The sequence below is a fragment of the Nycticebus coucang genome, chromosome 6 (assembly GCF_027406575.1).
Source record: "Nycticebus coucang isolate mNycCou1 chromosome 6, mNycCou1.pri, whole genome shotgun sequence".
Taxonomy (NCBI): Eukaryota; Metazoa; Chordata; class Mammalia; order Primates; family Lorisidae; genus Nycticebus; species Nycticebus coucang.
In genome coordinates, this window is record NC_069785.1 from 60,668,264 (window position 1) to 60,684,329 (window position 16,066).

Here is a 16,066-nt window from a genome sequence, read left to right on the forward strand (position 1 = left end):
TGCTTCACACGCAGTCTTCCCTTCTCAGCTGAAAGCAGCCCGTTCATCTACTCATCCACGCCAAAACCTGACATCCTCCTCAGCTCTGCCCTTGCTCCCCCATCTCACATCCCAGCTGCCAGAATATCCTATTGGATCCAGCACCCACCCACCACTGCCAAGTCCACTGTGGCCACCCTGGACCAAGCCACCACCCCTTCTCCCTGGGCCACTGCAACAGCCCTTCACAGAGCTCCCTGCTTCACCCTGACTCACCTGCAAACCAGAGTGATCTTTCACAACTATATTACAGATAATGTCACTCTGTTCTGAGCTCAGAACGGCTCCCCATATCTCACAGGGTAAAAGCCAAAGTCCTTAAAACGCTGGGTCCCTGCTCGCTGGCCTGCTTGCTATGTCTGGAACATACTAGGCAGGTTCCTACCTCAGGGCCTTTGCACCGATTGCCTGAACCTCTCCTCCCCATAATGTCCGGGGGGGGGGGGGCAAGTCCCTTACCTCCTTCAAACCTTTGCTCAAAGTTTAACTTCCCAACATGAGTCACTCTGACATTCTGTTTAAAGGTGCTAGCTGCTCCCCTGCCCCCTTAGCCCTGCTGTACCTTTTCTTTTTTGGCAGCTGTCCCTGCATTCTACTAGTCTACCCCACATTCTACCAGTCTAGACCCATCTAAACATTCTTTGTTGTGTCTGTTATCTAGTCCCTGACTGCTCCCACCCCTACCAGCGCACAAGCTCCACAAGGACTGGAATTTTTGCTTCCTTCACTTGTATATTCTACATGCCCCAAACGGTGCCTGGCTACTTAACACAGGGGAAGAATGAGAGTGTTCAGGCCAGCATCATCTCTCAGGGGGGCCTTCGCAGAGCTATCTTCGCTTCCCCGTCAGCTCCTTTTTGCACTGAGGTTAAGGGTTTTCTGCCCAGTTCAGCTGTAGAAATGTTGCCCCACCACACTTGGACCACAGGCATCAGCAATTTCACCAAACTCAACAGAAAATGGGCCGTCCGGGGGCTTTCCACAAAGGGGGAGGCCTTTTCTTTTGCTGTGGGCTCAGGCTGCAATTTCAAACACCACTTCCATGTGCCTGCATCCCCTCTGCGGTCTGCCACAGGGAGACTTAGGCAACCATGTGGAGGCCACTATCTCTGACCTTTGACAGAATTTCCAAATACAACACATTAACTTTAAATTGGTTAATTTGGAACATTAGCCCCAAAAGGTATGAATACATGACAAGGTATTTTGTCTTCAAAACATAGCAGGATAAAAAGTATTTTTCCCAATCTTTTTCTTTTTAATTAGATACAAGTAGATTTAAGGTTGGGGGCAGCTAGGAAAGCATCTGAACCTAAGATAACAGGGTGAAAGGTTAATTATTAATGGACAGCCTTCACTAGCAAAGTATCAATAGGCATTCTGGTCTCTTTGGTTTCAGAAATTAACAAGAAGACCTTGGACCCCAGTGAAACAGGAGAAATGGAAAGTATCCTGTGTGTCTCCATTTTCCTGGCTTTATGCATCTTTATCCAATCAAGTTCCCACGGACAAAGCCTGGAACCAGGTAAGAGCCTGTCTTTTCACCAGAGATGGGCATGGATTTTTGTTTTCTTTTTTAAATGCGTGGCACAAAGAATCCAAGGGTTTCTGACTGTGTGGGACAGAGGTTGCTTCAGCACACACCAGGTGGTTCTGTTAGCGGCATCACAGGGTCACAAAGACAAACAGAAGTCTGGAAACAGGACTGAAATTTTAGACAGTCACTCTGAGAATAGAAGTCTCCTACAGTGCCTGCAGCTGGCAGCAAAGTCGGTGGCGGATCTGATTCGGAAACTGTCACACTCAGACTTCTTCAGTGGAGAATGGTCTGAAAGAGTTTCACATCTTCCTGAGAGTTGGTTTGGCATCTGATTTGCAGTTGAGGAGCCCAACTTGCCATGAAATGCTCTGTCTTGTTGGGACTGGTTGCCTGATTCTCTCAGAAGAGCGAGAAATTTATGAGCGCTCTATTTTCGATCAGGTCTAAAGTAGAGATACCATTGCATGTTTTCTAAACATTATTTTCTGCCAAAGTTTCAGTTTGAGACTAAAGAATCCCACAGCAGTCCGCCTATTTTGTTTGTAAATTTGCCCACTAGGCTGACTGCCAAATGCTTCATCAGGTAGGTGGAGTCCAGGTTCCTGGATAGACAGTGCCTTTGACCAATAAATAACGGATGTGAAGTGAATGGAACAATTTGGCCAAAATAGGCCCGTGTTTGGTAGTTTGCTTTTGTGCTGGTTACTGGTCAGGAGGTAGTCAGGCTAAAGTAGAGACTTAGATTTTTCTTTCCTCAAAGTCTATGTTTAGAGGGAGAGTCAAAACGTTGAGAATCATGAATTGACTAACAGGAGATGTGCCTAAAAATTCTAGAAACTGTTTTCCTCCTTTGTTCCTTCGGTTTTTGGTTATTATTTTATATTCTTGGTCAGTTAATAACTTATTAGTAATATTAATTGTTACCATTCACTGAGCATTTTATGTGCCAAGTACTATACTAATTATTTGTCATACATCATTTCATTTATAAAGCTGTGTTCAAAAATGGCCCTTACATAATAATTTAGAGCCATCCAGGCAAAATTGCTAAAGGGTCTGAGCTGCCTTTTGTCCTTGCGTGTTGTACTGGCTTGTTTGTTTGTCTACCTTTTATTGAAGTATAACATATGTCTAGCAGAGGGCCTAGAGCACAAATCCTCAGTGAATTTTCATAAGCTGAACCGGTATCCCCTAAGCCTTCCTTGAGTACCCCCTTGAGGTTTAACATGAATTATTTGTCTTTGGGGAGACTTTGGGCGATGTATTCTGGAGATGTTTTTGATTGTCACAATCAGGGAGAAAGTGCTTCCCTTCTAGCATCGTGCGTAGAGGCCAGGTATGCTGTATAATATCCCACGGTGCACAGGGCAGCCCTCACAGCAAGGAATCGTCTGGTCCAAAAGAGTAATAGTGCAGACGCTGAGGAACTATGGTGTGTGCCAGCCTTCAACTGTCACTAGGCAAGGACCCTTCTTCCTTCCCCACCCCACCCCCAGCCTTCTTCTTTTGAGTATTTATTATTAATGACATTCTATTAATGGAGTTACTAATATACATGCACCCAGGCTGTGCCAGGCACTTGGCGAACATCTGAGTTCATCCTTGCCACATGGTCAAGTAAGCCAGTGAACGGACTTGCCAGAGGTCTTGTGGCGGGTCAGGGCAGGGCAGGAAGAGGTACCTGGAGCCTCCATCTGTCCACTGAGGCCACAGCCCCCTCCACTGTGCCCACGCCCAGTGATTAGACAGCCAGAGGTCCCCAGAAAGCCATTCTGCTCCGTTCCTCTCACATGGAGGCAGACTCAGACAGCTGATCCTGACCTTCTGCACTCAGGGGGACTGGATATGGTGAGCCTTTTAAAGCTCCCATGACACAGAGCTCCCGTCAGTCATCCCTAGTCCCAGCCCTCATTGCATGGGTGTTGTCATCAGAGCCAGCACCACTCCAAATGGTGGCTGCCATGCTAGACCTTCACGGGTCCCACTTTCAGGTGTCAGACCCACTGCCTACCAGTACCCACCGCTCCCTTCCATCCATTCCAGCCACAGGTGCCAACTCCCAGGACAGATGAAGCCCACCCATGCAGTCACTCAATAATGTGACAAGTGTCCACGAGCTTCTGGCACATATAAGGCAGAGCAACTCAAACATTCTCATCTCCAGATACCTTTCCTCTCTTAGAAATTATTGAGAGTCACAAAGAGCCTTTTTTATGTAAGATACAGCTGTCAATATTTACCATATTAGAAATTAAAACTGAGACATCTTAAGAATATTTGTTAAGGGCGGCGCCTGTGGCTCAGTCGGTAGGGCACCAGCCCCATATACCGAGGGTGGCGGGTTCAAACCCGGCCCCGGCCAAACTGCAACCAAAAAATAGCCGGGCGTTGTGGCGGGCGCCTGTAGTCCCAGCTGCTTGGGAGGCTGAGGCAAGAGAATCGCTTAAGCCCAGGAGTTGGAGGTTGCTGTGAGCTGTGTGAGGCCACGGCACTCTACCGAGGGCCATAAAGTGAGACTCTGTCTCTACAAAAAAAAAAAAGAATATTTGTTAATGCTTTTAAAAAGAACAATAATAAGTCCATTGCATGTTAACACATATAACATCATTATATGGAAAAATAGCTTATCATTTCCAAAGAATGATTTTTAAATGAGGCAGAAGAGTCACTTTGTTTTACAAAGAAACTTCACAACTCTCTTTAATGTCTGGCTTAACAGAAGACGGCTGGACTCTCTTATCTGTTTCTGTATTTCATCTTTTGTGATCTGTTGTTTTGTTCAAAGTATATGAAGAAAATCTGGTCTCCCTCGTAAGAAAAGGTGGGACATCCCTGGCAATCCCTTGGGGCCGTGGCCTGTATGCTGAAAACCACTGCATTTGTGTGATCAGCACTGTACATCCCGAGCCTATCCTGTAAGAACTTACGGTCACATCAGGGATATACACGGGTTGGGAGGAACAAGAAGCCAGCAGTGAGGGAACCACTGTCTGTCCAGAGAGGACTTAAAGTTGGTCTCGCTTTCATTATCACAATTCTGTTAGTGATAAAAACAAAATTCCTCCCAGAAAAAATATAATCTTTTTGGTGTAACTTCCATATACCATCTGTGGTTACTTTTGAGTTTTATGTTGTATATATGTAAACTCCAAATTATGGTAGTTCTTTTACTATGATGAAAATTTTGATTATGACTTATATGAATATTATGTTCTACATTGCCTTGAACTTAGAGAAGTCCCAGTCATGCAGTTGGCCCTTACACCCACACACTCAGTGACATATGCTTTTGCAGAAGTGAGTGTGCAATGGTTCAGAATCCTTCCATGTCCCATGTCTCCAAAGCCTGTGGTACTTATTACCTGTTCCAGCATTCAGACCAGTGGTTCTCAAGCTGTGGGTCGGGACCCCTTTTTAACCATGAAAATACATTGTGGCGTTAGGAAGGTTGAGAACCACTGATTTAGACAGTAGAATCAAAATAAAAAGTGATACTGGTGGGGTAGAGCAAGGAAAACACAAAAATAAATAAATACATTTTTTAAAAGTGATAATGTCATTATTCTGAAGACAAAAAAATCAGAACTTGAATGACTTCAATTCTGTCATCCTGTGTGGACCCCCTTAGAGTTTTTATTTCTATTTGGAATGTAAACAATAAAACAGATCGTAAACTGTGAGGTATAACATTTTATTTGGTAAATACAAAGGTAGGCTCATACAGGAAATATTTCTACTGCCTTTGAAAATCTTGAAGTTGAAATGTATTCATTGTTTTAATTGTTCAGTGCTTTTAAATTAAAGCACTCAAAAAAATAGCAATGAGGCTAAATTTTATTGAGAATACTTTTGTGTCACAGAGCAGTGAGCATTTAAATGATCCATTCTGCATGTCAAATTCAGTACATGAGGTATACCACTGAGTCTAATAAAGGAGATGAAACATGTATATAAATTTTTCCCAGCTAAACCGTGGCAGGTATCTCCTAACGAGGAGCAAGTGGAGAAGCAGAGACTTCCAAGTGTGGGGCCCAAAAAAAAGGCTTCTGGAAGGAGGCAGTATTTGGGTAGGGTCTTAGAAGCTAGTATCAGGACAAAGGAGCTGTCTGCATCCAGAAGGATACAGAGCTGATAAAGCATGTGTGTTTCCAAGCCCGAACACCTTCCAAAAATAAGCCATCTAGGAAAAAGAAGGAAAAAGAAAGGTGTTGATAGCAACAGCACTGGTTAAAATGCAATAAACTGGAAACAATTCTAGTGCCAACAATAAACTCTCAGGGATATGTAGTCCAGCTATTGCTAACTCCGTCACTGCACAAGCATTACTTTGAATACCTACTACTAAAAGTTCCAGAAACTTTTGAGGATAAGAAGGATGAGGTTCAAAAATAAACGGCTTATGGCTGGCCCTTAGACACGCATAGTTTAGCACGAGGATCTTCACCTAGCCCTAGATGGGTTTCAGAGAGTCCTTAAGCTTCTTTAGATGGCGCCAAGGCTGTTACGTATGTGTATTTTGAGTGGGGAATTGAGGTCATAACTTTTGGCAAATTACCAAAGAGATCTGTGTCATCTGAAAAGGTCCAGTAACAACCTTTTAAACCTTTTAACAACCTTTTAAAAGCTCCAAGAGCTTTTAAAAATAATAATGAGGAAATTTTTCAATGGAATCCTACTATTTTGGACAAAGATGCTTTCAGCATAATGTTTTTGAGATTCGTTCGTGTTCTTGCGTGAACTGTACGTCCTTCCTTGTTATTGCTGCGTGTTGAATGGCGTTCCGTTGTATGATTATTTCACTCTTTATCCGTTTTCCTGCTGTTGGCTCCTGGGCTGTTTCCAATTTGGGGCTAGTCTGAGTAAATGGATATAAACATTTTTATATCAAAGAAAGAAAAGGAAATTTTACAAGCAATAAGGTAGGGAACAAAACAGGATTAAAACACTTCCACATTGTATCATAACTATGAAAAAACTAGATACCTGGGCTGTATATCGTTAGAGATTAGAAATATATTTAAAGGTATATAAACCATTTTAAGGCCATGGAGGGTTTTTTTTTTTTTAAGTAGTTAAATATATAAGAAAATAAAATAAAATACCCTTAGCAGCTGTTTTAGATTAGGCCTAGATTTGCCATCCCAAGAGGGCCTTTGGGCAAGAGATCCCCCTGCCCCTTTGACCTGCCGCCTCCATACAGCCTCACGGGCTCTGCCAGGCCCAGAATGACTGCCCCAGAAGAATCTGCAAATTCCTGACAGGTGTCCACAATTGCAGTGAATCTCATCATGACTAATATTCGAGGTGGCATCCAGAGATGAAACTCATGTACCAGAGAGTGTACACAGATCTGAATCAGCAAAGGGCCAGCCTCAGCCTTCTAACCCTCTTTCCTCTGCATGAGACCCTCCATCCACTGCCAGACTTTGCAGCTGTGCAGCTGAGGGGGTCTGGAGCCCTGTACATGGAGGAGAGAGGGGACTCACTCCTGATCACCCCTGGAGAGGAGAGGGCACCCCTGAGCTGAGAGACCAGCAGTCTGCCTTCCACCTGCTTGCCTTTCACAGGGACCCAGGACCTGAACCCCTAGTCTTTCATTCTGAACCCCTAGTCATTTCCCCTGGGAAATAATCCATTTTACAGAGAGAAACTGCAGGGCTAACTGCAAAAGGCAAAGGGTGTGTAAGCTGACCTGAAAACACGGATCACACAGTCAGTGCCCAGCCAAAAGCCACCCTGGATCCCACTCATAGGTCCCCACCATGGCCTTCTCCCTGCCCTACATTCAGCCAGCTGCCACAGCCCTGCACGAGCATGCCACAGGGAGAAAGAGGGAGAGATTGGTCCAGGGGACAGGGCTGATGGGTCCCAGTGACATGATCCAAGGAGACATGACCACCTAACCTCAGCCTGGGTGTTCCCGACACCCATGAGGTCCATGAAGAGCAGAGAGCACAGCGCAATTCTCATGGCCAGGAAAGTGGCTGTGAACTGGTCCCAAGCAGGGTGGCCATTTGGGAGAGGGGCTCTTCAGCCAGGAACTGGAGAAAGGGCTGGCCAGGGCCAGACAGGAGCTCCAGGCCTCTGCCAACCAGGCCGTACTGCAGCCCCACTGTGAGACCCAAAACAAGGGGCAGAGCTGCGTCATCCTGCAGGAACTGGGGAGCCGTGATCAGGGGGGCGATTGGGGCTAGCTCAGGCACCCAGATTGCGGCAAGGGAGAGCCTCAGTCGTTCCCGCACTTGAGGATGAGGGCGCCAGCCTGGCTCCTCTGGGAAGAATGCAATTCTTAGATGTGGCCACAAGGTAGCGCGGTGACATCTCAGCTGCTCTGGGGTTGGTTCTGGGACAGGGTCTCAGGCTTGGGAGAATCCAGTTTCTGGAAGACTCTGGGGAATTCAGTGCTGTTGGCTAACCTCGCTTTCCTCTCTGTTTATGACCCTGTTTCCAGAAACACTCACAGTTTCAATTCTTCCCCAGAAGGGCTTGGCTGGGTGCTTGGGGTGCTTGGCAGGGGACCCTTGGGAAAAGCCAAGAGGATTGCAAGGTGGAGCAGGGGAGGTTCCTTGTCCGTCTGCAGAATTTTTACCTTGGTATAAGTTGTACAATGTACAAATTCACATTCTGAGTCTGGTGAAGGAAATTTGTGGCCCTTAAAAATAGTGAAGATATATAGGTGGTGATGCTGAATTATATTTATATTCCGACATTAAGTGGTAAAAAAGTCGTTTACCTAATTGTGTGTGTCCTGTGATTACAATTTTGTGAAAATACATGTCTTTGCTGGACGGAACTGTACAGAAATGTTTATACTTCACTGAACTTACATCTAAATTTTTGTCTCTTCCAAAATTTATGTAATGTTACAGGACATATGTGGTATATTTACTTAAATGACTTGAATAATTTAAAAAATACATTTGTTACAAAATAATGAAACCAAGGTGTTTGACTAGATCAGTGATTCTGTAACTTTAGTGTGCATCAGAAGCACCTGGGGACTTGTTGAAATAAGATTTCTGGGCCCTATCTACAGAGTGTCTAATTCATTGACCCTGGGATGAACCCAGAAATTTGCATTTCTAACCAGTTCCCAAGTGATGTTGCTAATCTAGGGAGCACAGAGAACCAAGTTAATGAAGAACCAAGACTTGAGCTTATTACAACATCTTTTGCTTCTGAATATTGACCTATCTCCTAGTAGCTACAACCCTGGTAACATAAAAACCCCAAGTTTTCATGAAAATGTATCCCTCCAAAATATCGGCATGCCAAAAAAAAAAAAAAAAGCAGCTCTTAAAATGAAGAAAAATTCCAAGCTGAGTGAACCTTACTTGTAATTGGTAGAAAAATAAGCACTGCAATAACTAATTAACTATCCACATTGAGCCACTCCTTGCCAGGCCTGAAAACATGATCAGAAAATTCTTTTCCTATGAGCTGAGCATGACCAAAGCTGGGCAGAGCCATGGGTTCTCAGTTCACTAAGGGTCGCCTTTCTATAACTACAAAAAGTTTCCAGCGACAAATGTTCCAGCTTCCTTGTCGTAAGAGAAACCAAAGTGGTGAAAAAAGCATACTGCTTTATACTAAAACATAACAAGATCAAGAGCAGCAAATAACAGTGTTCATTAACCACCTGCTGTGTTTTCATACAGGCCCCATGGTCAGTATGAAAATATATCCCTGAGGGTACAAAAATGGAAAAGCGTGCTTCCATTCACCAAGGAGCTCCCCCCACACAGGGTGTCCAGCCCTCCACTGAAATAGAAGGATGTTGCAAGCAGAAGGAAAAGCACGAAGCAGACTTTACTTGGAGCTTTGAAAATGGGTAGTGAAATTTGGAATCCATGAGACTTTGATATGGGTCAGGGTAGGACATGTAAGAAGAAGTAGCCAGAGGTGTGGGCCCTCAGGCCATCCTCAGGAGTTTGCCCCTCTCCTGGAGGCATGTGGACCACAGCTGAAGTTGATATTTGAAAAGAGGGTGGGAATGCAGGCTGGGCTGGTGGCCTTATCGCTCAGCCTGACACTCCCCAGTGGAGAGCAGACAGGCAGGGCTGGGGCTGGGCAGTCACTGGCCCTGTGCCCGCAAACACTCAGCTCTTCCTCTGAAGCAGACGTCAGCCACGGGCAAGTCTCGGAAGTTCTGAAGTTTTCTTGTTAATTGCTATACTTAACACTAAATCATAGGAGGGATTAACACCAAGAAACTGAAGCAGGAAGACATCATAGAAACTTAATAGGAATCGTCCATCTTAAAAACATCTTATTCTAAGTCTGAAAATAGAACCTTTTGGAAATTCCGTATCATACTAGCTTCTGGACCTGTACCAATGTCGACTTTGAAAATGTATTCCCACCTGCATGATATCACTTGATTCTCACAATAACCTGGTGAAGAGTGCAGGCAGGTATTATTCCTCTTTTACAAAAGTAAACTTTACAAACAAAAGAAACAACTGAGATGAAATGCAAGTTAGGTTTACTTGGCTTGCTGCGGCAAGGGAGAGCTGTACTCCAGTAAACCCGGGGGCAGCCCAGCAAGAGCAGGTGAGAGGTGCTTCCTGGAAGACCTGGGCTTGTGCTGGATGAGTCTAAGGAAGGCTGCAAAAGCGGAGGGGGGGGCGGAATTCCAGACTGGATTCCATCAAAAGGGAAGGCAATTCAGCCATTGGGTATCATAATAAATTAATAATGAATTATTGTTAACTAATTATTACTTAGTTTACCCTGTAATGACCTAGCTGATCGAGAGGTGAAAGTGAGGCTGAGAGGGCAGTGTTGATTCAGGAACACAGGCCACTCCAGTTATTCTGAGGAGGGGAACGGTCAGCCAAGCTCTTTGTTTTGGCCGTGGCCTTCCCTGTGTCTTGTTGCAAACACAATTGTGGAGGTCTGTGGTGCACATGTTCATACTCTGTGGGCAGTGTCTGTGTTCAGGGGGACACCATGGTCTGGCTGCCAGCAGGGCTGGTTTTTCTCTTTGGGTGGCGTTTCCAGGTTCTCTCACACAAAGGAATTTGGGTAATGTCTTTGAGCTCTCTTACTACCTACGTGCTAGCTGCTCAGCCTGTACCTCCTGCATCTCTGGTCTGAGTGACAGGCAGGGTTCCTTCCACACTAACAGTCTTGGTATCAACAGGACTAACGTGTGTGGTCATCACAGTGCCAGGTGACCTGCAGTGGTTACCATACCTGGTCCCGGTGATTTAAATGCTATCAGGAAACAGAAATACGGAGACAAAGTTCTATCCATTTTAAACATGAGACCTTGTACCCTAACTGAACCCTAGGTAACGGAATTGCCTTGAGCAATTTGAAGCTTCTACCACCAGGAAGACAGAGGCACAGTTCTGGAAGAACAACCCCAAGCAATAAATGACCATTATACCATTTCCTTCCCAGTACTCTTTTATATGAAACCAGATATACACCAGTTTTTGATCAAGTGCTGACAATGAAAATATATACAGTAGAACCTCTGTAAGTTGACCGTTCAACAGTTAACGAACTGGTCAACATACAGAGGTGGAGATGGTCAACAAAAAGAACTGGGCCTACTGTACTGATAAGTACATGAGGTGCATGTCCCATCTGTGAAAATTAGGTCAACTTAAGGAGGTGGTCCATGTGGGAGGTGGCCGACAATGGACGTTCTACTGTACTATCTATCCCTATTTTACAGATGGGGAAATTGGGGCTCAGAGTGATGAAGTCACTTGCCTTAAACCTCTCCAGAAAGCCAGAGAAATCTCCTCTCTGGGCAGCTTAAATGTGAACTTGCCTAATGGACAAAGGGACAGGAGAAGCTCCTAAGGTCCCTGTGATTCTCTGAGGCTTGTTTCTAGTGATGGGGGCACTGCCCTCAGAGCCCACACGGGTACCTTAGCCTTCAGAGATATCCCCTTAGGAGCAGCAGTACCAGGGAGCCAGGGACATATTAGCAGGCTCTCTGGGCTTCTAATTAGAAGTCTGTGCTCACCTTATACTACTGAGTGATGGGCAGGAGCAGCCTCATTGATCCAAGAGGGAACCCACACCTGGACACAATCCTGGTCCCTACACATCTCAACCTCTTCACAGCCCCTGGTTACCCAAAGTCAAGCTCAAAAACACAGGTGTGAGCCCAAACCCAGGCAGCCTAAAAGAGGCTCAAGCCTGAAAACTCTGAGCCAATTACAAGGTACCCAAAGATGTTCAAAAGGCTACAGCTTTTTCTTCGCCCAAGAGTCCTCCAAGTTCAAGGTTGTTTTTGTGAACTGAGCTGGGCTCTCCACAGCTTCTCTGTGGCTTGGTACTATCAGGACAACACCAGAGAAATCCCCTTCCATAAAAATCTCCTTCCTGCTAGAGACAAGGTCTCCGAATCATTAAGCCATATTGTTTCTGCCCTGGCCACCACCGTTGTGCCCCACAACAGAGGGGCTCCCCTTTCTGAGACAGATGTTGGGAAAGGGTGGGGGTCAGTGCAGGAAGAACTGCAAGGAGGGGCAGGTGGGGTCCAGCCTGTCCACCCATACCTGGGAGGTAACCAATCAGGTTCCCGATTCACACAGGGAAGCTCTCACTCAGAGGACGGCGTCTGGGTGTTGACTTACACGCAGATAAGCCACACACCAGCTCTGTGCCAGGCCTCATGCCAGGACTCCAGCGTGTTCATTCAGTTTTCTCACGCTATCTCAGCTGCTAGGGCTGCTGTGACAAAGGACCTCAGCCTGAGTGGCTTAAACAACAGAAATTTATTTTCTTGCCATTCTGGGAGCTAAAATTCAAAATCAAGGGTCGGCAGCTTCTCCCCGTGGCTTGTAGACGGGGCCTTCTCTTCTTTGTCCTCACACGCTCCTCCCTCTGTGTGTCCTGTGTCCCCAACTCCTTATCAGAACAAAAGTCACATTCAACTGGGGCCCACCCCAGTGACCTTATTTAATTTGAATCACTTCTTTAAAGACCATGTCTCTGAAAACAACTGTATTCTGAAGTACCCAGAGTTAAACTCCAACATGTGAATTCGAGGGGACACAATTCAGCCCCTCCCATCCCCCAAACACGGCTCAAGGCCCTGCTCTGACTCAATCCTGGGCCAGGCACTGGGGACACTGTGGACACTGCAAACTTATCTTTGTTCTATGTGAGCTTTACTACCTGGAGGGCTTCAGAGTTAGAGAAGAGGCTTCCAAACACACGAGAGTAGACAGCGGGCCAATCCCCACCAGGCCCAAACAGGGGCCTTTGCTGAGGGGGTGCAGGAAGCAATGGCCTGGCTGGGCCCACAGGAGCCAGCCAGCAGCTAGCGGGCGGGAAGGGGAGGGTGCCCCTGTCAACAGAGTGGTAAGATTTTCTGGCAGCACAAGCAGCAGCTGGCAGGAGACTAAGAAGGAGCTGTTTATCTGGCCGTGTGCGGCGAAGTGATAAACTCCCCCTCCGGCAGGCACTGAAGGAACCCTCATCTCTGCATGGACGTGCTTAGCGTGAGCCCCGACCTGCTCTCTCTGGCTTTGAGAGGTGTTTTTCCCACACAGGCTGACTTCGACCAGCCCGTGGCCTGGACTCCCCCTGGCCTTGGCCAAGGAGAAAGAGCCCAAACAGCTGCCACATCCTCACGGTGTGCCTGCCACCCTGCAGCCCCTCCACGCCCAGGAGAAAGGGTGCAGTGATGGCCTGTGCCCAAACTCAGGGCAGGGACCAGGGAAACAAACTCGTGGGCCGTGGGCTCCTGGCATGGGTCAGGGCTCTGGCACATCAGAATAAAGCATGGGCACCTGAGGGAGATGCTCAGCGAGTAAAGAAAACCAGGTTTGGGGTGGAAACACCTGAGTCCCAGCTACAGGCTGTCCCTAGGTTACCAATGTAATAGGTTCTGTAGGTTCTTAAATTGAATTTGTATGTAAGTTGGAACAGGTGCGGTTACCTATTACCAGTAATGTCCTCCGTTCATAAGTGAGAGTGGTACCTAAGTCAGATGTTTGTAACTCAGGGACTGACCGGACATCACTTACCAGCAGATGGTCTTGGCCAAATCCCTTAAGGTCTCCAGACTGATGACTAGAGACCCCTGGAGCTGTTCTGGGGATAACATGAGATCGTGTAAGTGGAAGCACTTTTGTAACTATTCATTGATGCTCATAAAACAAACATTTGTAAGCATCTATATACTTACTCCACTCCTGTCCAACTCCAGTGTTTTTCTCTACTTTTTATAACAAAGTGTGCAAATGGAGAACTGAGTTTAAAAGATGACACAATGAATCTTCATATTCTCCCCAGCGAGATTCGATAGTGGTTACCTTACGTTTTCAGGGGAGACTTGTGGTCTGGGGAGCGTCTCTCCAGATGCTCCTATACTCTATATAGTGCATATTTTTGTGTGCATGGGATTGTAGACCCATTAGGGAGAGGAGTGGGACAGGGAGAGGGAGAGTGACACACACATATATATATATGTATCCCTCAAGAGAGTTGTGGACATCCAGACACTTTGATTCTAAACAGGAGTACTTCAGCATTCATCTCCCTGTAAGGACATTCTCCCACATAGCCCCAAGGCCATTGCCATATATATGAAAATTAGAAATAATTTTGTATCATCCAATATCCAGTTCTAACTCAAATCTCCCCAGCTATCCAAGAATCTTGTCTGTGGTGTTTGCTAGACAAAGACCCAGTCAGTATCCTCCTGTTGCCCCTGCTTGTTGAGGCCCTAGCAGCTCCTCTGTGTCCCTGAGGTTGTGAAAGTCTAGGTCATTTGATGCCAACACTCACGCTCACCTGTGCTGTCCACTGTCCTGGGGCCTCTGTACACCTGTGCTCTGTGACACTTGACTCCTTGTCCCCGATTATCTGCCTGCACACTCACTAGAATGTGAGCACCTCGGAGACAGCGGGTCAGTTTTGGTCACTGTCCTATCCTCCGAACTGGCACAGTCCTGGTGTGGATGATGTACATGGAAAGTGATTTTCAAGGGTTTGAATCCTCCTAAGGTGAGTGAGTCTTAAGTGATTTCATCTAGCAAACACCACATTCCTGCTGGAGAAAATGGGAAACATCTTAGAGGTACAGGAGACCCAGCTCAGGTACGGCCTGTCTCCCCCTCTAGAAACATGGGGACTCTGCACTCACCTGGGCTCTTGGTTAGAGTCTGTCTCTATGTCTTTGCTAGGGCTGTGGGTTGAAAGGGAGAGATGTTCCCCAGACCACAAGTCTCCCCTGAAAACACAGCCAGGGTACGAGATGAGTTGGCTCTGTTCCTGCTGGGACTCTTACAGAGTGATTCTGAGTCCTTTGTGTTTCCATGGAACTGGGAAACCACTTCCAGACCGGTGAGAGTGGGATGAGGGGATGGGTATCATGTCTGCATTATTTCATTTATTTATTTATTATTATTTTGGAGACAGAATCTCACTTTGTCACCTTCAGTAGAGTGCTGTGTCATCATAGCTCACAGTAACCTCAAGCGATTCTCTTGTCTCAGCCTCTTGAGTTATTAAGCCAATTTAAGGGACTCCAGGGGCCCACCACAATGCCCAGACATTTTTAGAGGCGGGGTCTCACTCTTGCTCAGGCTGGTCATGAATCTGCGTTGTTTTCTTACAGAACAGTTCACCATGATACTCACAACCGTAGTGGGAGGCTCAGGCTTCTCCCAGCCTCAGATGATGCTTGCCAGAGTTCCTCAAGTTCTAATGTGCATGTGAAACACCTGGGGAGGCCAATGAATGGAATGTGTTTTTTTAAAGCAGATTTCAAATGGGCTCCAAGATCTAGCATTTCTATAATGTCACTGGTCCCTGAACTTCACTTTGAGAAGCAAAGTGGTAAAGGAAAGACACAAAACAGCACCTCCCTAAGCACCTCCTAGTAGATAGAAGGCAGTGTTCTAGCACTGGAGCAACAAGGCCAAGGCAAGAAATAAAAAGAACAAGGCACAGTCCTTTGACTCAACTCCAGCTGGATATTCCTTATTTCTCATCTAACATTTTGCTTAAATTGGCTCAATTCATAATCTGTACAGTGTATATTATTCTTCTCATTTTAACATGAGGAAACTGGGGCTGATGCAGCCTAATTGTCACGTCCCAGTTAGGGAAAGGATCAGTGAGGTTGGGATTGAGATCTGTTGTCCCAAGGCACGTCTCCAACACTTGAGTGTGACCCCCTGCTCGTCACAGCCTCAGATCTGAGGGAGCCCTGGGGAAAGGGTGGAGCTGGCAGCAGGCAGGAGGCTCCCAATAACTAAGAGACAGGGCAGCAGGACCTAGAAGGTTGCCCAAGGCTGCCCACCCCAGGCTCTTCTGTCTCTTCCAATAATACAGTTTCCTGACAAGGCTCAAACCCTTTGCATCAAGTCCCTAATATGGGGCTGCACTGCCAGCATTAGTAAACTCCAGCCATAAATAAGTTCCCAAACTTTGTCATCCAATGGCCATGTGACTTTAGATAGATCGCTCCCCTCAATGAGACTCAGGATTGAGAGCTCTTTAAGTCCC

At 46.3% G+C, this 16,066-nt stretch overlaps 1 protein-coding gene across 1 annotated transcript in view; it reads left to right on the top strand.

Moving 5' to 3' along the window:
* LIPC (lipase C, hepatic type) overlaps window positions 1-16,066 on the top strand; it is a 163,554-nt gene that overhangs the window by 18,307 nt on the left and 129,181 nt on the right. Inside the window, exon 2 of the mRNA XM_053594723.1 lies at window positions 1,439-1,564. Coding sequence (XP_053450698.1) covers window positions 1,480-1,564 — 85 coding nt within the window. The 5' untranslated portion in view covers window positions 1,439-1,479. The remainder of the gene's footprint in view (window positions 1-1,438; window positions 1,565-16,066) is intronic.